This window comes from Thermobia domestica, chromosome 14 (assembly GCF_964235325.1).
Source record: "Thermobia domestica chromosome 14, izTheDome1.hap1.1, whole genome shotgun sequence".
In the NCBI taxonomy this organism is placed as follows: domain Eukaryota; kingdom Metazoa; phylum Arthropoda; class Insecta; order Zygentoma; family Lepismatidae; genus Thermobia; species Thermobia domestica.
In genome coordinates this window covers 139,376,290-139,404,240 of record NC_137467.1, presented here as the reverse complement: position 1 = coordinate 139,404,240, position 27,951 = coordinate 139,376,290, and the positions used below count along the sequence as shown (strand labels likewise).

Here is a 27,951-nt window from a genome sequence, read left to right as displayed (position 1 = left end):
GTCTCCTTTAGTTTAAAGAGTATAAATGTGGGACGTTAAATTAAAATTTCATTTCATTTTTTAATGGGTATCTCTCACCTTCTTTTGCTGGATTGTAAAAGAGGAGAACGGCTTTCTCTTCCTATTGGTTGAGCCCTGATCCCTTTCTTTTAATATCTTCACAGCTTTCATTGTTGTTGATCTTCATCCCAGTGACAGAATCAATGTTGTCAGAAACAGTTAATACTGTACAAATAGTGCGATATTAAGACTCCTAACATGAGCATGAAAATTGTGGTTGCTAATTATAAATTGTGTTCATTGTTGTAATTTTAAGATTATGTTGCTGCATGTATATTTACCTCCATTCCGGATTTTTAAAGAAAGCCTTTATCTAGTTATTGCATGAAATGATACCAATGATGGACGTTAAGGCAAGTCCGTCGTTACAAATATATTTGTTACTAATCACCTCACAATAGAAGAAATTAAAAATAGTATTTACTGACAAGGAACAGGCATGAACGTGTCATCCGGACATGCGAATCAAACTTAGTCCATTCGATAAACATAACAGGTATGTTCATGCACAAAAAATTAGGTGCTATGGATAAGGGAGTAAATCCCTGGGACCCATTAACCCTGTAAGTATAAAGAAAATCGTAGACTCTCAGTAAAATAGCTATTACATCAACTCTGTTCATTGGAAAGTCATGGTTTGTAGTTCATTCGCTTCAGCATGAAACAAGCTTTCCAAAGGTGCTGTGTATTGGCGCCCATAACTAGAGTTCTGCGCGGATACAAAATATGGCATCCGCGTCCGCAACATCTCTATCAGCATCCGCGTCCGCATCTAATGAGATAGCAAATATATACAACGTACTTATTCTATATTAGTCGTGATTTCGAAAATATTTGTAAATACGTTTTAAATAGCTATCTCTTGTAGTTTTCTAAATCAAACGAAACAATACATTATATCAGTTTCCTCGTGTTCAAATACCAACTACGATAAATAAAATGCAATATAAACGGCGCAGATACAAATTAGAAATTAATGAACGATCTATGCACTTACGCAAGGTCTTCAAATGTAGATATCGGACCAAAATAATGCCACGTAGGTAATTTTCGCTCAATCAACTAATTTTAGAGCACGGCACTAAGTTTTTAAACTTCATCATTACTCATAAAAAAGGAGCATTTGTTCAAAACACAAAGGCGAAATAGAAATTATCGTTATTAAGAAATAAAAATTAATCATAGCACCGCAAACACATCCACATATCCCAAACTGACACTAGCACCAGTAATTGCACTAAATTAAAAAAAAAAAAAAAAAAAGTGACACAAAAAGTTACGAACAACGCAATACAATACATGCTTTCACTGAAACTAGAAGTGAAAATAACTTCGAGTACAAATAGGAAATCTATGCCTTTAATTTCGGGAAGAGGCAATGGAGGAAGTTGAGAATTTGCTTCTTTTCTTTGCAGCCCCCAACGGCGTAGCGAGCATTACAAGAATGGGGGGGATGAAACTTGAAATTGCCAAGTCTTGATTTTAAAAATGCCAAGTCTTGGTAAAATATATATCAAGTGTTTCGAAAATCTTAGTCTCACTTTTACCAACCCTACGGAAAACTTCACAGCAACCTTATTTTCATATTCGCCCCATTCCGTGCTCCGCGCCAGTCAGTCCTCACCAGAAATGTGGAGAGTTTTTTTTTCTTTTCTGTCCTCCAGTCTCCTCCCACTTCGATTTCATAATTTCGCACTCTGATGAAAATTATTAAATACCGGCAAGAAAAATACTAATATATAACCTCCCTTTTAGGCGCCCCTCCAACCACAAGCCCGGGGCACGTGCCTCGCTTGCTCCCCCATGAGCTACATAAGTAACATACAATGATTACCTAATGCTTTGACTTATAAATACTATAAAGAAAGGAAGAATTGCAATTTTTGTTTTACTTTCCGAAAGAACCAACTACGTGATTAAAAATAAAGTAGGAAAGGCAACACATTTGTATGAAAATGAAGTGAAACACACACCGGTCTATGCTTTCACCCAGCAGACGTATTGTTTGGCCCCCCAAAATATGACTTTTGGAAACATGCACTTGGGTTCATAGCGGAAGAGACAACGACTTGACTCATCCATTGTAGCTTTTGTCCATCGAACAACATTTCCAGAAACCTACTGTGCCCCCCTGTGCCCTGGCATGGGAAATCAGCAGCCGGGGCGAGAGTATACGACGGCGTCCTCGTACATATGAGTTAGCGACAAATCATCCGCGAAGCGCCACCATGGTTGTCGCGAAGCGTAAGAAAATTTTCAAAAATAAACCCTGCTTTTCCTTGATTTTGAACACCTTTTATTACTTTTTTCCTTCCATTTTATATATGTGCCAAAAAAAGTTTTCTAACATGAGTAACATTAAAGGACCATTTCCTAAAGCAGAAAGAGGATTTAAGTGCATACTAGTAATATTCCAAGTAATTTTCCTGTCTCTCTTTTTCTTTCATTCTCTTTTTTCATTTTTCTTCTCAATTTTGCGCCCCCTTTCTTCGGCGCCCGGAGCTATCGCCCTCCGTTATGCAAGGCACTGATGATAGCATTCCCAAAACACACTTTTGTTCAGTTCTTCCTACTCGGAAAGCCCTGTAAATATAAAGTCTTACTGCAAAACAGAACTGAAATAAACTATTCTTGTCCTCTATATTAATATGATTACCTTTTGTTTCAAAGCGAAAGGTTTATTCACACACAATGCATACACGGTTACACAATACAAAGTATATTCACTCTGGAATCAAAATCTACTTCCCTTTGACACTTTACTATTAGAAAAAACTCTTAAATTTGTCAAATTCATATACTATACATCGTAAAAGGTTTATACTAAAACCTGCCGTTTTCTTCATGGGAATACGGGACATCTTAGATTCCCTTTCCCCCAAAAACTTTCCAACAAAATCCAATAAACTGTACCTCTGGTTATGAATAACAGTATAATAGGCCGCGGTGGCTCAGTGGTATAGCGTTCATTTCTGGTGCACGGGGTCCTTGGTTCGATCCCAGCTCACTTCCAGTGAGCTTTGTAGTGGAAAAACACCGTGTGCGTGGGTTTCTCGGGGTTCTCCCGTTTCCTCCCACTTTCTTCATTCCACCATTTCATTCATTTCTCATCATCACCATCTCCTTTAGATTAGCCGACATTTAATTTTTTCAACAATATAATAGGCGGAAGTTCCCTAAGCTGCAGCTATTTTTCTCTCGTCGTTCCCTGCAATTAACTTTGCGGACTGAAGATGTTTACAATCCAACTACAATAAAAAATTGCCTTAAAAACTTAAGATAATGTCTTATAAAAATGCTTTACAGAAAAACAATATGCAAATGGTTTAAATCAGTGATACAATCTATATTCAATATTCTTCGTGCGTTTAGCAATATTTATTTACATGGTAGTATTTGTCAAAATTACCTTTGTCAGTTTAATCTGATGAAAAGTTAATTTTTCTCCTTGTGTCGTGTATAATTGTCAGGACCAGACTTACATATTTCTAAGCCCTGGACCAAGCACAATTCTGTGCCCATAAAATCTCAAAAATATTATAATTCTTGTTACTTTATTTAATGTCTCTCTGAAGAAAAAGTCACTCATCTTTCCTGTGCTTGTACATGTAGAAACACTCAAAGCCATCTTACCTTTTTTTCTTTCTTTTTTTTCTTTTTTTTTTTTATGTTGGAGAGTGTCCGAGTTTCCACCAGGTACAATGTTAAAAGCATTGTTGCAAATTTCGCTCGCTATCAAGTCGGACAGGGTATTGTGATAACTTGATCAAAACTGTTACATGCTACACTTATCGTTCATTCACATTATCCCAGCCACTTCATTACTTTTCGAATAAGCTTATATTGATAGGAGAAATGGGATGGAATTAAAATATGGGACATTTTCCTGTCCCGACTAAATTTATTGAAACGCGGTATTCTCGGGCCCAAAATCGGGACTGTCCCGTTTTTTACGGGACGAATGGCAGGCTTAATACTAACCAGTCACTGCCTTGTTCTTGTTTTATTAATATCAATTCTTCCAGTCACTAGCTGTTGCCTTGTATACGCTCTTGTATCAAATGCTTTTGCGTCAATTCTCTACTTGCCACCGAAACGCCTCTTCTGTCTGTCTTTGCATGCCAACTCTATTCTGCTTTTGTCAGTGGTACAATTCCCGATTTTAATTAAAGATTCTTCAAAATGTTTACGAATATCAAATGAAGAAAAGTGAAGTGTAATCACTTGCAACAAGTAAAGAAACTTTAAACGAATATATCAATTTATTTCAAGATTGGAAACTACACAAAACTTATGCCAAGTCTATAGGAGAACTGATAATAATTTGCAGCAACTGGGTACCTAAGAAAATGTTAAACCGAATAAGTCAATTGAACAAAACGGCATTCTTCAAATTGCCAACTATGTATTTTAATTTGCCAACTTGTCAAGAGATTGGTAACTTTGGGGGGGAGGCTCCCCCCTTAACGACGCCCCTGGGGGCCCCCACTCATTGTTGGACACATTTAGGGAGGAGAAACAACGTATTGGTTGTTCTTTCTTTATTTACTAGAGACCCAGAATAAACATACATATATACATACACACAAGAAGAAAGAGAGAGAGAGAGAGAAACAATTGCTGTTATAAAACTCCAATCCCTCGGAATGTTCATTGAGGTCTGTGGCACTTCTCTGAAGAAAGAAATCTGTGGTTTCGCAAATGTGCATTCAGTATCTGCTGTACTGCAAAGGAAACAGCGAAGAAGAGTATTTTTAGAGAGAGAGAGAGAGAGAGAGAGAAAGAAAGAAAGAAAGATGAGCGTATGATGTGATTTGTTTACTATTTCGGTGACCAACGCGCTTCTCCAGTTTGTCACAAAAGGCAAAGATAATTCTGCTGACCAGTTTTCAGTTTATGGAAGGGGATGCGATGTTTTAAATTAGAGTTTTGGTTTTCCTGACCTCTCAGGCTAGAAAAACTTTATTTAAAGACATTCGTTCATCTTCAAGGCAAATGGTCTGAAAATTTTCAACTTTATCAAAGGGGCTTTGGCGGCAATTATTTCTCTCTCTCTCTCTCTCTCTCTCTCTCTCTCTCTTTTTTTTTTTTTTTTTTCAGTAAATAGCGGTACTTGAGGAGTAGCAAAGGGGCCTGTCGTTTCGTTCTGTTTAGGTCAGAGATGTCATTCACCTATAAAACGGCTGCTAAAAATATCGAAAACAGCAATAAAAGTACAATTCTCTCATGTCATTTTTTGTCCTTTTGCTGTCACTGAGTCACAAGCTTCAAACATACTTGTATTTTGATTTTAGTTATTTTTCAACCGGTTTTAAAACTTTTAATTCAAATCAAACATTTCTTAGTGCTCTTTCTACCATCAGAAAATTCATAGTATTTAAGTAGGAAAAAGATGTAGGAAACATTATCCGCAACTTGATCCGCTATCCCCATAGAAAAGAGATATATATCCGCAAATACCCATTTTGATGCGGATATCCGCATCCGCGCAGACCTCTACCCATAACGTACTTGAACAGGGGAAAAGGGGAGAATGTCGGAAAAATTCCCTCCAGAAATCCCTCCCATCAACTTTGGACTCCTCTGAAGTGGCCTCGGGTAAAAGCATATAATCCAAATGTATCTCGAAAAATACTATAGGGGATAAGAAATGTGTGTAACAAGTTTTGTATTGATAGACAGAATAGGTATAAGGGGAAAGCTTGTTTACCAATACACGGGACGGACTTAGTCGTCCATGGCACCTAATTTTTTGTGCATGAACATATCATTGTTATGTCTATCGAATGGACTAGGTATGATTAGGATGTCCGGATGACATGTTTATGTCCGTTCCTTGTGACTTTGGTTGTAAAATACTGGTTGGTTGATTTGGAGTTTATCATCCCTTTTCAGCACCGAGGCTATATGAGACGTGAATCTATAACTTAACGTGGGACCCGAATCTAATGAGTTGCCACAGGAAATCGAACTCGGTGCTTACGATATGAACCACTGAATGTCATCTTTGATAAATATAAGTATTTCTATTTCGCCGATGGAGACGTTAACAAGTGTAGTTTCTGTGAATATCTTTCATTTACAGTCTTATTTTTGAGATATGTTCCGAGGCATCGCAATGACTATGCAAATGTTTGTGATCTGCTGTATTCTATCTTGAGAGATTATTTTACCTGAGTGTTGTATTTTGGTAGTTGTGCTGCAAAACTTCGTATTTAGATTATGAATTGGCGCAAGGATTCTTTTAATGTTCGCTATATTATTCTTTTGGTTTCTTAACTTTAAAGAAATTACTCTAGTATCAATCATTTTGACTATCGCAGAACCATAAAAAAATAAATAATTAAATAAATAATAATAATAAAATTTCTAAAAGGTGCAAAGAATAATCCCAAACTCAGGAGAACAAGTACTTAGACTGAAGCAAAAATGATCGTTAGTGTAGATCCCGTGGCGAGGGAGACAGTTGATCACTGCAGGTGAACGATGATGAAGGAAATAACGGACTGAAGAAAGCTAAGGTGTACCTCGGAAAGACGGGATATCCGGACATAACATATTCTATCACGAACTCAAATGCCTGTGATCAAACTAGCACCATTCTACCATCTTTTCCTTCTGGTTCATAGCGATGCATTATGAAAAATCTATTAATATTAGTGCAGGTTTGTATAGGAATTAGTTTTGGAGAATATTCAGTTTCTCAGAATTTTATATATCACTTCACATTCTTAACTGATATTTAATACTTATTTTTCTTAGCACTATACTTTTCCTTTTTTCATGACAATCTTCTGGAATGCTGCCTACAAAGAAATGACCTCTCTTAGATACAAACTGTGGTGATATTAATGGTATTCAATAATTGTGTTAATTTAGTTGATTTTTAAAAATGACAAAATTTTTCTGGAAGAGTAGTTTTGTCTACATAAGGGGTCGTTTCTGCTATTAATGGATTGTGAAGGAATTCTCGATGAGAAATGTACAGTTTGAGACAAAAGTATTAAATAAGAAATAAGAGATGGGTTCGGGGAAAATGCGAACAAAGATGTTAAACAATCTAGTAAAAATATGCGAAATTTGTAATAGTTGAATTTATATGGTATATTCTTAACTATAAATTTCTAATTTAATTATTGAATAAAATACTCGTATTAAGTAACCATGATGATTTAAGCTGTGGATGTTGAACTATAAAGATTCCATTTTGTAATTGTGAATAGAGATCGTATGCATAGTTTAGAATAGATGTATCTAGGTATATAAGTTTAATACAGTTTTCTAGTAAAATGTGCCAATTGATACTTTTTTTTTTTTTTTTTTGGTGGTCGTGAATGCAAGTTTATGTATAATACTGTAAATCTTACAATACGTACAAACTAAAACAAAAAATGTGACATGGCTGGCCTTACATAGATGGCGTTCATGACAGTATTCGAAATAAGTAAAGAATCCTTAACATTAATAATTGTCGAATACAGAAAACCATAATACATGGAAGTTCGTCGGGATCATAATACGGTAAATTATGGATGCGTTAATATCAAATAATACTTTTGATAAAGTGGATACTTTCAAATATCTAGGATCAGTATTAACAGACGAAAACCATATTGTCGAAGAAATTAAATGTCGACTAAAAGCAGGGAATTCATGTTATTATTCAGTTCAAAATATCTTATCGTCACGAAGTCTGTCAAGGTATTTGAAGCTTAAAGTATATAAAACGATAATCATGCCTGTTGTTCTGTATGGTTGCGAAACATGGTCGCTTACTCTGAAGGAAGATCATAGACTGAAAGTATTTTTGAGAACAAGATACTGAGATGAATATCCGGACCCAAGAGGAACGGGAATGGGAAATGACGAAAACTTCATAACGAGGAATTACATAATTTATACGGTTTACCGAACATTGTTAGGGTCATCAAATCTAGGAGGCTCAGGTGGGCGGGTCATGTAGCCAGAATGAAAGAAACTAGGAACAGTCTTAACTGGAAGACCAATCGGATAACGACCATTAGGAAGACCTAGGTGCAGATGGGAGGACAAAATCAAGATGGATCTCTCGGAAATAGGAATACAAAGTAGAAACTGGATCCAGTTGGCTAAGTATAGAAGTCAGTGGAGAGCTTTTGTGACCGCGGCATTGAACCTCCGGATTCCATAGGCCATAGGGTTAGTTAGTTAGTTTATATAGAAAACTATACCAATTTAAACCCTCAAAATCTTTTAATATATGGTATGTTTCGACTTCTTAAGTGGATTTTTTTAGCTTTATTTGACAACAGTGAACTTGGTTAGTATTGCAGTTTATTATTATTATTATTATTATTATTATTATTATTATTATTATTATTATTATTATTATTATTATTTGTATTAAATAGTGTCTGTCCTCTCACATCCTTTCAATATCAATAGTTATAAGAAAAGAACTTGTGTGTCCTTTTGTCATCAGATATCTGCATAGAAAGAAGTCGCCCACAACTATCGAATTTTATACATAAATAAATCTTCATGAGGTATAATCGCGTACGATGCCCTTTTTTCGATTTTCTAGTGGGTTGAGGGGGGGTTCAGACGTTGTGGAGGTTAATAGTATGTGGAGCATCTCACCATTCGCTCAAGTTAAATAGCTCAAAGTATTCTACTGTGTTGCAGGTTTCATACTATTCAGTAAGTGCGAAGAACTGCAACCTGTACTAGTGAATCAATAATTATATTAAAGTATAGTATTAGATTTTGGTAGCTCCTTTTATTTTTATTACATACTCTCATTTCATCAGAGGGAGAAACATTTGCATCGCAGAACTGTTGCTCTAAAATTTGATATCCAAACTTGAGTAGTTTTTCTATCCGGAACAGAATCATGTCGGCCAAATTCCAACCGAATGCGAAATGCCCGCTAAGTAGTAATCACAGAAACACCGTTAGGAATATACTCCTCCACAACAAACGCACGATGCTTACTGCGTCATGCCATTGCGACTACTGCAAATAGCACGTATACCGCTATCAATCGATACGCGCTTTGCCGCCGTATCTCCATCACAACTCACATAGCGCCCTCTCCAAATATAGGAGGTCTTTTTGCCGAACCCTGTATTACAAAAATTTCCCCGTTCCCGTTCAGTTTTTGAAATGGGGTTTTCAAAAACGCTGGGGCATGTGACCACTTATTTTTAATGAGGAGTTTCAACTCACTAACTTAAGAGACTCGTCAGATACTCTACTTTGGTATAAATGTTTAACCTCATCTCCCTTCCCTTTCTCCTAGGATATGGACTTTGTTCAAAATGACATGATAGAAATTATATATATAAGTATATAAATATGGATTCTATGGCTCTGACCAAGGAGTCTATGACCATCTTGGAACTTCACAGTTCCACCACTTACGACATATCTAATTAGTTGTTGTCTGTTTCTAGAATCAAAAAGGACAAAGACAGCATCTGTTTCAAAAAATGCTGCCCGTACCATGTTCAGTCCAGGACCGACTCGACCACCGTTTAGAATCCCTGAGTTCAAGTGGTCGTACATTCACCAGCGCCTTCTTTCAGATGTTCTATTCTCTTTGGAGACTGATATTCAAGTATGGAGAAGGTGAGTAATGGTTATTTTCGTGATTATAAATTCCTTAATAAGTTGTCTCTGTTTTCTTCTGTCTGTGAAAGAGATTTCATAAATTTGACAATTGATCCAAGTTGCTACTTTGTTATTATTATTAGTGGTAGTAGTAGTTGTAATAGTAGTAGTAAAATCGTTAGTCAAATTCTTAGTATATTATTGCGATATAATACTGTTAGGATCACCGGATTGCTTCTCACAATCTGTTCAAATGCTTAGTGCTACAATTTGAGCCATTAAGTCCGAAAATCAGTGCTCCAACAGTCCGAAAGCTTATTTATGTATCTATTTGGGAGTGTGGGTAGATTTAGATTACAACACTCTCACTATTGATGATAGATATCGCCAAATTCTAAAGTTTTGTCCGCCAGCTCTTTTAGTCTCATCACTCCGAGCGAGACGGGTCTTGGCGGGCTACATTGTGTGGTGTGAATCAGTTACCAACTTACCTTATACATTAGCTTTTCCTTTGTTACATTGTAAATGTTTTCGCTTTTTGTTACATGGGTTGTTCAGTGTTCAATCTAAACTTAAGCTTGTTTGGAGCCAAGTTAAAACTTCTCATGAACGTTATTTCTTTGAGAACGGCCTTAACGGTGGTGGATGTGTCCGGAGAAATTAAGTGTCAATGGGCCAACTTAATTCAGTTCAATCTCAATCTAAAATCAGAAAAGAAATAAAGCAGATGGGCCGTCACGAGCCTAGCAAATTTCAGCTTCCTGTCAGTTAAGTGCATTTTAGAAAAAATCAGGTAGTAGAAAAAAGGTAGGCATGCGAAATACATGACAAATGAACCTTTAAACTTATTGTTTTAATATGAGTTCAACAATTATAGATATTCTTAAATAGAATTCCTCTGTTGTTACCTAATTAGACTCGAGCTTCCTTCATTTACGTTAATAAGTTACCCCGAGTCCTGCTTAGGATCGAAACTTTTAATATATTGCGGATATGCTATATGTTATCTATGATTAACATAAAGTGGGACCTACGCAAGAGGTATCGTAGTCATAGTAATAACCAACTTGTTCGTAGAAATCTAGTCATCGATAATTCTTACACCAGTATGTATTAACTTCCTGTTTATGGTGAAATGTAAAAAAATAAAATTTGGAGGAATGATTTTAATGCATGTATTTTTATCTTATTTCGCGTCTGTTGAAACTTTCCAAGTACTGACTCATGACTAGGCATTGACAAATATGAAGCGAGTACATACCTTAGATTTATAGATTATGGTCAACTAGGAACCCAGTAGATGACACACTTCTGTGTTTCTCTAATGGTGAGATTGGCTCCAAAATGTTGATACGATGTTCCTGAGATTTTAGTCGCAACTACTACCGACTTAGCGAAATGGTTTTGTTCTCGACTCGTACTGCGGTCATGCACGTACTGTACTCGTGGTGAAAACGTAAGTACGTGTACCTACGAAGGTATTTCTCTCATCATATTTGTCAATGCATGAACTTACGCAATGACTTGTGTAAGGTAAATTACTTAAGTACTTGGAAACAAATCCAAAGAGAGATTACACAGGAGCTTTTAGAGCGAAGGAATTCATTAATTGATCATAATTGAGTTTTGAAATACCCAAAGTATTTTTTTCTCTGTTCTTTGAAAGTAATTGAAGAATATGATTTTTTTTCTTTTTTATTACTCTTTAATAAATTGAATGAAATATTAGTAGTAATTTCGATGAAATGATGTATTTTTCACTTTTTTTCAGTCATTCAACAAAGTCTGTACTCGATTTCGTCAATAGTAGTGAGAATGCCATATTTGTTGTCAATACTGTACACCTAATTTCTCAGTTAGCCGATAACTTGATCATTGCCTGCGGTGGACTTCTACCACTTTTGGCATCAGCCACTTCACCAAATGTAAGTTTAATTTACTTGTATTTATAGTCAATGTATATACGAATTATAAAGGATAAACCTATACGTAACTGTAATACTATCTTTAACTTTAAAAATAGAACATATTAATGCATATTTGGTAGGTTATCTTGTGATGTGCCTGACTGTCCTGGACATCATACTAAATTTAGGTCAACATTTTAGAGGGCGTCTTCACATACAAAACTTGAAGCTTACTAAGAATTCATAGTAGTTTTAATGTTTAACATATACTCGAACTAGATTTTTGGTATTACGTGTTATTCTATTGTTCAGTAATTTTTCTGGCGGTACGTAGTACCGACATCTTTTTCGGAAGTTTTTAAGGAGTTGCAATTCTAGGCATTTTTTATTTTTGTATTTATTCAATTAAGATTTTCATTTAAATTGCTTTGAAGACTGAAACAAGATATATATCAGTAGATTGCAGCATCTACTATTTTTTCACTCATTTGGATTTTGACGCTTGCTTTAGCGATCAGAACATATTCTTGGTGAGTACGATACCGTTGCCGTTTACTGCAATTTGATACCTGAAACCGTTACGGAAATATGATAAACGTGGGTAAAATTTGCAACACTGCGTAAAAGTATGTGTTTCTGAGAACTTGTAATTACAGTTACCAAAAGCTATTACTGATATGTTATAGGAGCAAAGGAAAGCGACAACCATTTTATCTTAATCACAAGATTTTTATTTTATTTTTTAAAGCGGATTTTATAAGGTTATGCCGTATATATAGTCAACAATGTATAAGTATCAGCAGATATGGTAGAATATTAAATGTGTACGGTGGACCCACCATTTGTACAGCTCGATGTTCAGTGATAACCATTAATAGTAATTTGATTTATGATAACCTTCAGTGGCAATTCTGCCAAGCTTATATGGCCATTGAATTCACAGAGACTCGAACTCCTAACTCTCGCTTCCTAAAATGTTATGCTACCGATCGAACTAGAATCGACACGGTCATTTTTTTTTTTTTTTTTCATTTCATTTTATTCCTAAAATTTCTACAGATCAGCTATCTACTGGCAGTTGTCCTCAAATTCGTACATACTAGTTCTCTACTTGCATTTTGTAGAGGGTATAAACAACGAGGAATATTTAAGTTCAGAATATTTTGGCATGCTGAACCACACTATTAGCTGTGGAGTGAATAGCAGAACTCAAGAAAGGCCGAGATAACATGAGGTAATAAAAAACTACAAGAAAATCAAACCTCTTGTTCTGATAAGGAAAAATGGAAGACTGTACCAAAGCAATCTAGAGACTAGAATCGGTTGGAAAAAATACTTAAAAAAAAAAGAAAGAACAAAACGTGTGTTTAAAACATGAAAAAGATATTCAAAATGTTTTAAACGTGTTTTTAAACACGAACAAAAAAAAAAAAACATGTTTTAAACATTTTGAACAGTTTAAAACATATTTCAAAATCGTGTAATAACTTATTTGTTAAGACTTTTTACTCCTTACTTGCAACCAGTATTACCGATTCATCCTGTATATACTGATTAGTGCAACATTGATAACAGAAATAAAATTGTTTGACTAAAAATGGCTTTTACATAGTTTTTTTAATGAATTTTTATTGGCCACTTGTTCAAGATGATTTTCGAAAAAAGATTAAATATTTTCATAGTACACTGGTGATAATGCACCTTAATATATCAAATTTCGTTTTTGTAGCATCAGCGGTTTTGGAAATGACTTTTTAGTGTCTGTATGCTAACTTTGTATTTCCGTAAGCTGTCACTGATAACGCACTTTTTTTTTAACCTAATTTAATTTGTGTAACACCAGTGGTTTTCAAAGTGACTTTCGAATGACCATTGGATTTAATATGACAGTTTTTACAGTATTTGGTTCAAATAATTGTATTATTATTGGAATTTTGCACACATGTACATAATTTTTACTCAATTGATCACCTGGAGCTGGGTGAAATTGTAGTTGCAAAAATTTGATTGTTATTTCGGAAATTATTTTAAAATAATACATTTTCGAAAAGTGATGTTTCAAGCACACTTCATGTTGTGCTAACTTTAGAATATTTTCTGCAAGCCTCTGTATTGAAATCAATAATTGTATTGCAGAGAAACAATATTTGGGACATTCAGAGCACAATAGATCCAAGTCTATTTTCAATAATGTTCAGTTTTGTTCAGCAAATGAACACTATTTCAAAACGTAATATCTTAGCAGTCAAAAGTACGAAATAAATGAAACTAAAACCACGTGAAAGAGCGTGGGCTAGTTTCATATGACGGCCGCTAGACAGGGACGTCAGTGGGGGCAGGAGGGCAGCCGCGCCCACCCCCACTCTGAATTTCAGAGTTTGGGTGCAGTAAGGCAGATTTAGAAACTTTTTGATAAGCAAGGTCCAACAGAACAAGTTTGAAGTCCTTACACCGAATAAATACGGAGGGAATATAGATGATCAAAACTGGAAAGTTGCTTAGGCACAATTTACAGAATTTTAAGCAGGCCCGAAACTCAAAAGTAGAGCCACCTTTGGAATCCTTGGGTCAAAAAGAAAGAAAGAAAATACAAAAGAGCAATATAAGTTTCTCCTTGCGGCCAATGGAAATGGATTTTAACTGATCAAACTCAGTATTTATTCGGCGTAAGGACTTCAATTTTGTTCTGTTGGACTTTGCTCAGCAAAATATTTCTAAATCTGCATTACTGTCCCAAAATTTGAAATTCAGGGTAGGCGGTAGGAGGACGGAAGACCTCTAAACGGACGCCACTCTAGCGGTAATCATATAAAAACTCTAGATTGCACTTTGTCACGTAGTTTTCTTTCTTTCTTTTCGGATTCGTGGTTGCGAATATATGACGTTTTCCGTCGGTGTATTCTTTTTGACACACCTTGCGTTTATTTAATGTAATTATGCATCATTGACTATGATATTTGGAACTTGACTTATTAATCTTTCTCACGCTGCAGCGTACACAATATCTTAAATTTATGAGCAGAGAGGGGGGAAATTAGCCCTCCTGTTCCCCCGTTTTAGAAACGCCCTTGTCTAGCGGTTGTCCTATGAACCTCTAGCCCACACTACAGCTATTGACGTGGTTTTTGGTTCATTTATTTCGCACTCTTCGTTACGAAGATACTATGTTTGCTGAGCAAAAATGAACCTTTTTGAAAATGGACTGGGATTCTTGTGCTCTGAACGACTCATATCTAAAAATATTTTTAAAAAGCCCTAAGTTGGAGCCAAATTTATCCTGCAACCCAAGTTTGTTCGAAACGTATAAAATTAGTTTCTTCGGTTTCCTCGAAATGATGTCCTTTTTTCTTCCCGTAAAACTCTCGTTAAACGATTCCAAGTTGTACGAAGACTGAGAACCAACATGTACGGTATGTATTAACGAATGCCTGTGATATTTTAATTTCAGAACCGCAATTTAGTAAAGAGCTCTTTGTTTTCTGAATACAACACAAAAACGTGTTTCAATGATAATTCTTTTATTTATTGTTTAATATCATTTATACAAATAGTCGAATCTTCGACTACAACACTTTCTCGCGAGTTAACTGATAAGTACTTAAACAATAGAATAGACGATAAAAATACAAAGGAAAAAATAAACGAAATAAATTGTGAATCACCACATCGATCTGCTGTAACCACGAGAAATCAAAACATTCACACGGGAACAGTGTTGCCACAGTCCTAGCTCTGGAATGGGCTGAAAAATAATACCAAATTAAATCAAAAGGGGCTGAATTCATTATTTTATCACAGTGTAATAATTACATGGCTCTATAAACACGAAATTAAAAGAAGTAAATTCTAGAACACTCCGCCCCCTTTCTTCAAGAGTCCAAATCAAAAAATTGCTCTTTTTAAAAATTACGTTTTAAAAAAACATCCAAATAGAAAGACCCCGAACAATTGTGGAAGTAGATGAAACTTTTCTCGCACGTGGGAAGTATAATAGAGGCCGCAAATTAAAAGGAAAAATAGTTATCTTCGGTATGTATTGTAAGGAAATCAAACGCTCCTCTATTTCAAAGTGACCAATAGACCAAAACGGTATTATGGCCATATATGAGAAAAATATATAAAACGAGGAAAAAATCAATCATGAGATGTAAGAAAAGTCTTACTGACACTTTTGAAAATGTGACAAGCATCTGTTACACGGTGCTGAATTGGATAGAATTGTACCAACTTTTTTCACAAAAGAGGCTGAAAATGCCAGCGTGGTACCAATGGGCCGATGAATGACAAAAAGGGCTGGATTTGGTAATTGTACCAAGTGTGGCAACACTGTACGGGAAGAAAATAACCTTCTGAACAGAATCACTTTTTTGTATTTTTTTTTTCTCTGGCAGATTTTTTTTTACAAAAATTAAATGAAATAAAAATAAACATATGTTTAAAACAAGACTTAAAAAATACACGTGTTTAAAACAAAATGTTTAAAACAACCCTGACTAGAATTACACATAATAAACTGTGCTAAAAGAGTATCACACGATTTCATATTTTGTTACTATAGGCAACCAACATTTCTTTGTTGTTGTGCAGGTTGCATAAAAGATAGGTGGTAATATAAGATTTAAACGAGATATGGATAGACACCGTTAACATCGCCGTTACCCGTGAAAATGTTAATGGATTGTCTCCATCAGTGAACTCTGTCAAGATAGTTGCTCTAGCCGTCTATTGTGTAACGATAGTCTGTATAAATATGTAAATGTTATTATGGACAATGATCTGGTACGGAAGATGATACTTTCTTTTATGGCCAGACCTGCACATTTGTGTAGTTATTTTGTGTGGACAGACAGATTTCTAGGCAGTTAAGATATAATCAAAAGAGACGTTGTTGTAAAATGCATGTATATTCAATTTAAAAGGAAAAAATATAAAAATATAAGGTAAATATGAAAAAGTCTTCGAAAAATACACAAGTTTGTAAATTTATTTTATTTTGTGTGTTATTATTGAACATTCATTGGGTGATTTACATCTTAAGTACTTAAATAATCATATATATTCTGATGAACTTACGGCAAATATGTAACATACTGTCCAAAAATAGTTGAAGTTGAAATAAATGTTACATTTTGAGAAAACAGAATTCACGAATTCGCTTTCGTTCAAGAGTTATCTTTTGGAGTAATGGACAGACAGACGTACTAAAAGTACAATCTTATAAGTCCCACGTTGTAGTCTAACAAAGTAGTTAACCTTGGAGGCATAGAATTATATTCTCTTTTCTTTACAATATTTCATTTTCTCACTGGAAACATCATTGGGTAGTTAGGCAAAGAATTGTTATAGTAAAAGGATATAGTTCAATGCTTTCAAGGTAATCTTATTAATTCTAATTTAGTTTTAACTTTGTTTAACATTTTAACCTAGAAATTGCTGATTCAAAAAGAAAATTATTTTGTGTTAAAATTGCGGGAGTATCTACCGGAAAACAATTTAAATTCAAAATTCTTTCAGGTGTATTGTATTTATGTATTGATATTTCTTGTGAGAACCCCATGTGATGTGCATATCACGACATAGTGAGATAGATTTTTCTTGACAATGCACAGTGGGCCAGAAACCCTGGAAACCTGACCAAAACCCCCAAAAATGAAAGTTCATGGAAGGATCAATCAGCTAACGCATATGATCCAGGAAAGTCTCAATCGTATACAGCTATCAGCGTTACTGACATATGTTCACTATTTTGGTCGGGAGTGAAAGCCAAAACTAAACTTTGTAAATGTTCTGTATTCATGGATATTTTCTATGTTAGAGAAGGTTAAGTTTGCGAAATTTTGTGGATATTAGCGTCGTATCCACGACTGGGTAACTATGGTTTATTCCATCTGTGTAGGCTATATTATAATTCAATGATAAACATCTAGTTATGACGTTATATGTAATTTATCAATTCTATGGATGATTATGGAGAAGTAGGTTGTAAATCACGAAGAAAAACACATTTTTATGGTTTCGCAGGTTTTTAATCCGGGATAAGAGGATACAAGACGGTGTTTTTTGCTAATATGGTACTTCAGTTATTTATGTTTCTGAAACAGTGAACCAATTTTGCCCGTTTAGATTGTAATTCCATATTTACTGTTAATGGTGAGTGAAATTTTCTAACCAAAATACACCATATCAGTAGCAAGTTAGTTCTTTTTTCAAAGCAATGTCACATAAAATGACTAGAAGGAAGCTGTTTGAGTTTCTAAGGAATGCAGAAGGAAACAGAGAAGCTAAAAAGCAGCCGCTCCTGCGCTTCGTGGAAAATGAAAGATCAGGTGGAGAGATGTTATGTAGTGCTGATCAAAAAACAGTAATCGCCTTTTGCTATCAGATGTTTCATAAGCTCGACAAATGCAATCGCGAGTACGGTAAAGTAGAAGGAAAATGCGAATACTGATACTAATCTGATACTGACTGAATACTGATACTGGTGGATACTGGCTGGATACTGATATTAAGCTGAGTGATAGTGAACCAGAGCTATCGAGCTCAGCGAAAGTCGGACACCTAAAGGCAAACTTTGCAGAAAGCAGTGAAATATCAAAGAGGAGAAAGACAGGAAATTCAGTCAGCCGAGAGTGGAACCACTCTTGCTTACGCATCCGCGATGAAGTACAGAGAGCAAATAGAACTTGGCAAGTCAAAAGTACTGCAAGAAATCGAGGAAAGTCCAACTAGAGCGACCAAGCTTAGGAAGTCTGGACACAATCCGAAAGACACACTGCAACGTCGTACGATTCAGGTATGGTTTTGCATTGGGTTTTGGAAAGGAATCTAATATTTAGTATCAGCTTCTTAGAAGTGAAGCGAAGAAACTGGGCATGATATTTATCCCATTCATAATCACATACGGGATGCAAAGAAGTGCTACCCAGACGACATACAAGTGAGTGAATCGTTGTCGGAAGCACTACTTCAGAGTCTACTAGATAACACTGTGAAAAGGCTTTTGCAGGTTCAAGAGCCAGTCTTGCAGAGCGTGCCGCGTAAATATCGTATGTGTCTAACGTTGATCAGCAAGTAGAGCTGTGATGAGTCTAGTGACCAGGACCAATGCAAGCAGTCAGCTAATGAGATTGATTTCCAGGATTCAGATAATTTCTTCATTTCATGTGTGCCATTTCAGCTGTTCTTAGAGAAGAAAGGTGTAAGAGAGGTGTGGCACAATCCCCATCCATCATACCAAGATTCTGCAGCCCAATTCGGCTCCAATTCAAGAAAGAAACCGAGGACCTGGCGTGAGAAGAGGTGCAGCTAGTGCAAGAACAGATATTAGCCTTAACACTAAGTAAGATGTTCGTTGAAAATATGGCATTTCAAGTCCAACACAGGCTCCATGGTAGATATCAAAGTCTGCAACGCCATCACGCATACAAAGTCTGCACAAACCTGTTATGTATGCGATACAAAACATAAAGATGTGAACAGTTACAAGAAGACCTCTCACCAAGCCTGAAAATCCCGAGTCTTTCAGATTTAGTCTTTCTACATTACATGCATGGATTAGGTTCAGGGAGTGGCTACTTCATTTCGCCTATGCGTACGAGACATAAAGAAATGGCAAGTCTGAAAAGAAGATCAATGAGCCGTGAAGAAAAGGAAGGAAGACATCCAAAAGAAATTGAAAACCGAGTTAGGTCCCATTGTTGATGATCCAAGGCCGGGCGGCAGCGGAACATCAAATGAAGGCAACACGGCTAGAATATTTTTTCAGAATGCGGAAACGGTAGCCACGATAACGGTCCTCCATACGAAACTCATCGAGAAGTACTCTGTGGTATTACAGGCATTATCCTCGGGCCTGGACATCGATTCAGACAGACTTGAAGAGTGGGCAAATGATATCCAGGAACTGTATATTGCAAATTACCTGTGGTTTTATATGCCGACATCAGATTCCTGCTCATGGTCCCTGCATCTTCGTTCATGGCTACTGCGATAGTTTGCGATCTTTCGAGACATAACACTGTATGACGAATAAGATTTCATTTGTTGCTGTTTTTACATCTGATTATTTTGTAATATCTATACCCATATTACAGATACATACATATTTTTGCAATTTGTATTCGCCATTTTGAATTTTCCCCTTTTGGTATCAAATTCGTACTGAGCGATCTTCTAAACCTATGTATACCAAGTTTCATAAAAATTAAAACACTACTTCCTATTTTGGCCAGGTTTTCGGGGTTCCTAGTCCACTGTGCAATGGTATGAACAGTCTCAAGAAAAAAAAACTATGTGGTAACTGACAAATTTGATAACTATAAAACTTCTTCGTCTGACCTTAATTTTGACATTTATTAGTGTAATTGTTAAGTATATTTTTTAAAAATTGTAAACATATTGTAACAAATAAAACACGTTTTTATTATTTATATTGCAGAATGAGTTGGACGTCATCGAACCAACTCAAGGAATGCCTATTGAAGTGGCTGTATCTTTTCTTCAGCGCCTTGTGAATATGGCTGATGTACTTATTTTTGCCAGTTCTCTTAATTTTGGTGAACTAGAAGCCGAGAAGAACATGTCGAGTGGGGGAATTCTTAGACAATGTCTCCGACTGGTGAGTTCCAAGCTTGTGTATTGTTATGTGTAAATGTATGTTTAATGATAATTAATTGTGTTGTTAGTAAGGAAAAAGAACCTAATAATTTGATTGTACGTTTGGCTCCTGATAACGTTTACCTTTAATTAAACTATAAACAGATATCTTTAGAGCAAAGCAGACATTTGATTTCCTTTGTTTTAAAGACAACTGCAATCATGATGTTTATACGATATTCTACTCAGCTTTGGATGGTATGCTAACATATTCAGGGATATTAACAATCATACAATTTACATTAGGTGCTGAGTTAAGAATTCTGAACTATGCTGTGCATAAGTGCGGGATGTCTTATAAAATGGCTGTGTATGCCTGTCCGTCCGTCACGTATCAGACCAATAACGTAAAGTGTCGGATAGGATCATAGCAAGTACAGTAAGAAATAGTGAGAAATATTCTTGTGATACAGATTGAACATGTCAAAGATAGGTTTTATCGCCTTTACGAATTGCTGTATTCTAACTGGAAGTGGTAGAAATGTGCAATTTCCGTTTTCGACTCTGATCGCCGTAGAGCAAAAATTATAATAGTTAGTGAGAGATGTTTTTTGATATAAATTCAGTGTCGCTAGAATAGGCATTACTCCCTCTCGTAACTTTCTATTCAAACTGGAAGTGATAGAAATACACTACAGCAGCATCACAGCATTTGTGGTTTCAACATTTCTCATAGAACAAGCCTTCCCGCTAATTTGCTAGCTCTTGCGGCTGTGATGCACGAGATTCCAACTCCGCTAATTTCCGATGGGAGAGTTTAAAATTTGAAAATATCACAGTAGCTAAAGAGAGGCTAACTATCCAACCAATCCATGGAACATAAACGGTAAGAGACATCAAAAAATGACATTTTAATATAGGCTCAGCATTCCAAGCATAGGTTTCATCTTTACCCCTATCCCTCTATTGAAATCGGAAGTGGTGGAAATGTACGATATCCTATTTCGCCATAAAGGAAAGGAAAATAACAATAATGATAGCAAGAAGTTTATATATATATATATATACAGATGGTGATCAGAAAAAATGGAAACACCTGAACGAAATTGCGACTTACCAGATTAATATGGTGTCGGGCCACCTTTTGCCTTCAGAGCAGCCTTGATGCGACGTGGGATGGAGGCATAGAGGTCGTGAATGGTAGCAAGTGGAATTTTACACCATTCCTCGTGCAGGGCATCGGCCAGTTCTGTGAGAGAGGATGGAGGTGAAAATCGTCGCCGGAGTCGTGTTTCCAAGACGGACCACAGATGTTCAATTATGCTGAGATCTGGGGTTTGGGCGGGCCAGGGGAGGTGTTGAACTTCATCCCGATGTTCGTCAAACCACGCTGCAACAACGCCAGCTGTGTGAATGGGTGCATTATCATCCTGGAAGATGACGTCATTGTCCGGGAACAACATCCGGACCATAGGATGCAAGTGGTCTCCTAAAATTGCGACATAATCGTTGGCTGTGATTCGTCCGCTAAGTGTGACCACAGGACCCAATGAAAACCATGATATGGCGGCCCACAGCATCACCGAGCCGCCGCCATATTTCACAGTTGGGCGGAGACACTCTAGATCATAAGCTTCTTTGGGCGTTCTCCACATATAAACACGGCCCATGGTTGGGAATAGGGTGAAGGATGACTCATCCGACCATATCACACGTTTCCAGTCCTCAACGGTCCAAGTTGCATGGTCGCGGCACCATTTGCGGCGTGCGAAAGCGTTATGGTCCCTGATGAGCAGTTTGGCCCGTGCAACACGACCCCGTAAGTTCATGTCATGTAATTCGGACTGTGATTGTCGAAACAGGGTGGGGGAGGTGCTGATTGAGTTCTTCCGTCACTTGCTCCGCAGTGGCACGACAGTTCTGCGTGACAATGCGTTTTAATACCCGGCGTGACCTGTCACTCATGATTTTCTTCCGCCCACTGTTCCGCTTCCCCTGTGGTTTTCCCGTGTGTTGTGTAGGCCGTCATCACCTTCTACACTGTCCCACGCGACACACCTAACAGTAGCCACTGCCGTCACACTCACTCCACATAACCGAGCATCAACAATTTGCCCTCTTTGAAAATCTGAGAGGTCTCCCATTTTACACTACCTGCGTCTGCTGCAGCCACTGGACACTGCTGTTCCACTGTGCCTGACGTAGTATAGAGACCGATCTAACACACCACCACCAGCGGTCCGGCGCTGCGGGCGCCACGACACCACTGCAAACCCATACATCTGACGTGTTGCCAACTACAGGTGTTTCCATTTTTCTGATCACCATCTGTAACTCTTCATTTAATAATAATAATAATAATAATAATGTGTATATATAATATGATCTCCCTCGTTGAACGGAGACGCAGCTATAAACATATAACCAATTGTAATCATGTATACGAATGTATGCTGTCTTGAATGATAGAAGTAGTGCCGTGCTGTGGAAAATCAGTGCCCGGGCCGAGAGTACGCGACGGCGTTTTTTGTTATATACTAAGTAATGTGTGCTCTTATAATAAAGGTTTGTTGAACGATTTTTTCTGCAATCCGGAAACTCATTTCTAGTAAGTTAAGTCATTAGTTTTCATGGTATCACTTTGTAAAAATGAATGAAGAAACGTAATTGCAAAGTAAGGAGCATAGTATAAAGTAAACAGAACAATATATGTGTAACAATAATACATTAAAGTAGTCCATGTATTATGTAGAAACTGCACATGTAACAGTCCTGGCTATATATATATATATATATATATATCGTTATCATTACTGTTATACTGTTATATAGAGGGCGTTTCAAAACAACACCGACAACGTTTGGGAGGTGATCCCTGACACCAAGATAAAAAGTATAGACCAACCTGGGTGCACAAATACTTCCTTTCGGAGTTATAGGCTTCCGAAAATATGAAAAATGAAATTTAAAGGTTTATAGCTCCAAAACCATGAGACCTACCGAAGTCGGGTCAAGACTTCACTTAGAAACTAATGTGTGTCCTATCCAAAAATCCATGTTCCATAATCCTAAAGTACCCATGAGACAATTTTTATAGAGGGAGTTTAGCTACGGACGTATAATTTGAAGTTCTCACCTACTACCTCTATAAAAACTGTTGCGGAAGTATTGCAGGATTCTGAAACATGGATTTTTGGATAGCGCACATATTAGTTCCGAAGTGAAGTATTGACTTGACTACGGTAGGTCTCATAGTTTTAGAGCTACGGACCTTTAAAGTTCAATTATCCATGTTTTCGGCAGCCTATAACTCCGAAAGGAAGAATTTGTGCACTCAGGTTAATTTATATTTTTTGTCTTATCTTGGTGTCAGGAATCAGCTCTCAAACGTTGTCGGTGTCGTTTTGAAACACCCTGTATATGAATCACAAGAATAGCTTCTATATAAGCTCTGATTCTTGTAGATGCCAAAAAATGTAGAGATCTGGTATCGGCTGAAATTCGGAATTTCTTAGAGCAAAAACGGTAATAAAGTTGCGAGAAATTAGCTTCTCATATGAATTCAGCGTCTTAAGACTACGTTCCATCTCGGACCTTTTCATTCTATTACAACCGGAAGTGTCTTGTACTTCCGGATTCAATATTTTGAATTCACATAGGTTGCAGGCCTGGTATAGTGTCAGAATATGGAACGCAACTCATTTGTTTAAATAATACTTGCATTTTTAAGTTTTCGGCCCAGCCCTGAAGCTTTATTCACTGAGGATATATATATCGATATTTAGCTGACCAACTATTTCTTTATAAAGAAAATTCACAGTTAGTATTAACCAATAAGTTAAATGAATATCGCCCAACCTTAATATTTACCCTAGAACTGAAAAGGAAGATAATTTTCCTCTTTAGATCTGAACATTAGATGACACAATAAATGTTAAGAAATGGGTTGAACTACGTATATTATCCGTATTGACAACTGTGTTGAATAATTTTTTTTTCGTAGTAGCGTTTTGCTTTCGTTTTCAAATAGCTATTTATAATTCAAATAATCCATGACTTCTTCTAATTTTAATAAGTATCTAATTGTAATTGCTGTTGTTAGTGACCGTTTTAGTACAAGTTTTCGTTTTGTGTTAGGATACACGTAAACATTTCTTTCTGTGTATACTCTCATAGATCTCATTCCCTAACCTTTCCTGAACGAATATCTAATAGAACGTCCTGATTTCTGTCTAAAACTGAACTTCTGGCGGAACAACTCTTAGGAGACCGGGGTGTACCAGCCAGCTTGTGGCACTGATGCCTTTGGAGTGATGTGTGGTCTGCACATCAACTCCCCTCGTCGTTAATGCTGACTTTCTAGACCGGAGTTCGCTACTTCTTTAAGGTATCTCCTCAATTGTTCTCACGATGCTGAATGGATGCTGCTGCAGTGCCAGACTGACGGTTACCCATCTTTCCTCTGAGTAGATCTCACTAGAAGTGTTATGGCTAGAACTTTTGCCTGGTTTCTGTTAAAAGTGATTATTACAATCCTGCTTGAGATCAATAATGCATAACTACTAACAGAACATTGTCTTATTTTTAACATTGTATTGTGTTTATACTTGAAAAAGTGTGTGGTGTGTTTTTTGCAGTCCTTTTTAATATCAACATTACCCTTACTAGGTGTGTACATGTGCTGTGAGAAATTGCTTAGAATGCAAGGAACGAAGCCGTCCCCTCCCTGTACTTACCCCACCGGCAATGAGCAACAATAACGTGTCTAACAAATCAACACATCTTCAGTCCTTAATAAGAGGTGCCCAGGCGTCGCCTAAGGTACAGGTATTTATAAGTTTTATTGCTTTTACTTGTTTGTGAAGTGTTTTTGTGTGCGTGTGATGTAATATAAAGAATTAGTTGCTAACAGATACACTTTCAAAGTAATAACGTAACAATTTGTCGCTACAATAAAACTTGTTGCTACGTAATTCTATTTTTTTTTTTTTTTTTTTTTTTACTTGTTATATTAATTCTGTTTATTGTTAATGATGGCTAACTTACCGAAATATAATGATTATATGGAACTTTGACGAATAGTAAGTATTTGTAAGTATCTTTTCTTCTTTCTTTCGATTTTGTCTCAAATGTCACTTAGTTATAAATTAAGAGATATTACTAAAGTTAAGAGCACACATCATGTCTTTCTCCCTCTTAGTCTTCACTCTTTGGTCCATTCTCAAATTTAAGCTTCAATTTTATTATCTGTTCTCTTTTCACACTGTTACTTATTGCTTTTACTCATACTGTCTTAATATTCATGAACTTTTACAGAGTATTTATGAACTTTCGTTAAACAAATCAATGGACGCATAATTCAATAATAATAATAATAATAATAATAATAACAATAATAACTTTACCTAGTAAATTTTTATATTTTATATATAGCCATAACAGTTTCAACGGATAATCTCTGTTATTATTAACCATATTGAAGAAGCTTATCCTGCTTATCTTTTTCTTGTAGTATAATCTTTAACAATCCAAAACTAAAGTTCCGATACGTGAAAATGTTTATCAACTTGTGCCGTCTATACTTGAATCTAAGACACCCTCGAATCTAAGATGCACCTCTTTTCTAAATTTCACAAGTTGTGCCAGTTTCTTGTATTCAATTCTTGTAAGACGTATCCTGAATATCCAGTGAAGCAACTCAGAATTTGACTAGTTCAAATTAAATCATACGGGTTTATTTGTTGAAGTCAAACATGTAAATATCAAGATTAAAAAGAGAACAAATGTACTATCTTACAATCTTATTTACAGTGTGAACAGAGGACACTCTGCTTAAGCATTGTTACTATCTGAACACGGACTTTCACTATCACTTTGTGTGTGGTTTTGTATGTCATTCCAAGACGCATCCCCCATTTTATACCTGAAATTTTGGCAGGAAAGGTGCGTTCGAGTATTTACGGTACATACGACAAAAATAAAAATAATAATTAAAAAAAAAAAAGATCCATAAGAAAAAGAATTCGAAAAATATGTATTTTTGAAATAAAAGTCGGTCACCTTAACAGCAAACTCATTCAGCTGCAGTGTACAACCGAGAAATCCTAATTTGGTATATCTTTTTAAATTCCTTTGTAATTTATATAAAATACGAATAACTAATCTGAAAATTTAATACCAATCTTTTTAGAAAATTGTGTTCTAACATGTTGAAAACGTGCAGCAATAAAAGAGATTCAGATCCAAGTAATTGAGAAACCGAAGTCGAATTCAACTATTTTCGTTGTCAAATCGATGTAGCTGAAATGTTTATTTATAAGTTCATTTATAAAATATAGTCTCCTACTAGTTTCTGATTATTATTTATGAAATTCTTGTGAACTTTAAATTCACATGTACAGCAACTTCGGATATACTTATGGTTGAAATACAATATTATTAAAGCCTTTAGTTTTCTATCTTCCATACAACACAGTTCACATTTGTAACATCTATCATGACTGTTATTCCATTATCTTTAATAAGATGTTCATGAAATCAGTTTCCCAGTCCGGTGGAAGTATCACTTGTTGTGTTAACTGAGTTTTTACAGTTTTGCCTGCAATCTTGACTCTAAGTTCGTAAAAGGAATGTAGTTGTGATAAAAAGACTGTTGTTGGAACTCCGAATAAAAGTGATCCGTTGCTTACATCAGAAATGGAGGTAGCCAGCTAATTGACCCAATTCTGTTTATTCATGTGAAACATTTCATTTCAAAGCTGTTACGTATTCGTATAGGCTGTACGGTGTCATCGTGCACAATTTGTGAGTTTGTGTACAGTGCCGCATCACGATAGGTGGTGTAGAATGTCAGTAGACTCAGTGTGAACTTACTTGTTACCTGTCGCAAGATAGTTGATGAAGCCGCAATTTTCTGTGTTCTTACGCTTTTGAGAATACGTACATTTCCCCCATTTTTGTGTGTATGTTCCGCCATTTTTAATTTATTCCCTTAGTTTTTAGTCTGCGAAAATTAGATAATCACGCCAAAGAAAAACGAAGGAAGGGAAAAAAATGTTCTGAACTTTACAATTGTGAAAATTTAACAAGATCAAAGATGAATGTTTTTCCACACATGTTATATCAAAATGAACCAAGATCAGGCATTGCATATTTACTTGTATTTATTTATTTATTTGTTTTTAAAATAAATTACACATAGCTTGGAAAAGTTTTGGACATAAAGTAGTGTTGAGAACATACTAACATATATGTTGTGCCAGCGGAAGGATAACCTGTTGGCATCATTTAAATGTCTTTTGTAGTTACGGGGAAAGGAGACTTGAATCATCAGGTTTTGAAATTCTACATTATGACACGTCTTCTGTATCGTAATGGCAAACTACACCGTCTTAACTGGAAGAAGTTGCTATCTGAGATTTGAAAGTATCGTGCCATATGATCTTTTACCTCAAATCGTACCTCAGCTGCTTTAGAACTGTATTGAGTCTGGATTTAGCAGAACAACTCTCGAGACATAATTCCCTTAATGTTAGCACTTTCTGGAGCTTTGTTGAAGTGATCTCCTAGCTTATTGATTTTGCTTTACTGATCCTCTAAACACCAAGGATATAAAGAATGGAACTTACTATTTCGTGGACTTCAAACCTCGCCAGAACTTCGATAGAGTGGAGTAGTACTTGGACCCATCATGCAAGATTATCTCGCACAGATCAGATTCTTTCCCAATATACTACCATATCTCGAGGAGAGACAAATTACAAGATTACATCCACAGATCCCTACCCGACTTCTTGTT

The 27,951-nt window shown here is 36.1% G+C and overlaps 1 protein-coding gene across 8 annotated transcripts in view; it reads left to right on the top strand.

The window, feature by feature from the left end:
• The window catches only part of rg (A kinase anchor protein rugose), a 1,617,632-nt gene that overhangs the window by 837,323 nt on the left and 752,358 nt on the right, over positions 1 to 27,951 (top strand). For 4 of the 8 annotated variants that reach the window (XM_081738911.1, XM_081738912.1, XM_081738905.1 and 1 more), the window contains exons 22-25: positions 9,495 to 9,669; positions 11,423 to 11,576; positions 19,996 to 20,175; positions 24,822 to 24,974. In XM_081738911.1, the coding sequence (XP_081595037.1) occupies positions 9,495 to 9,669; positions 11,423 to 11,576; positions 19,996 to 20,175; positions 24,822 to 24,974 (662 nt within the window). Of the gene's footprint in view, positions 1 to 9,494; positions 9,670 to 11,422; positions 11,577 to 19,995; positions 20,176 to 24,821; positions 24,981 to 27,951 lie in introns of all 8 variants that reach the window. The other 4 variants (XM_081738906.1, XM_081738908.1, XM_081738904.1 and 1 more) reach the window with 1 other exon arrangement.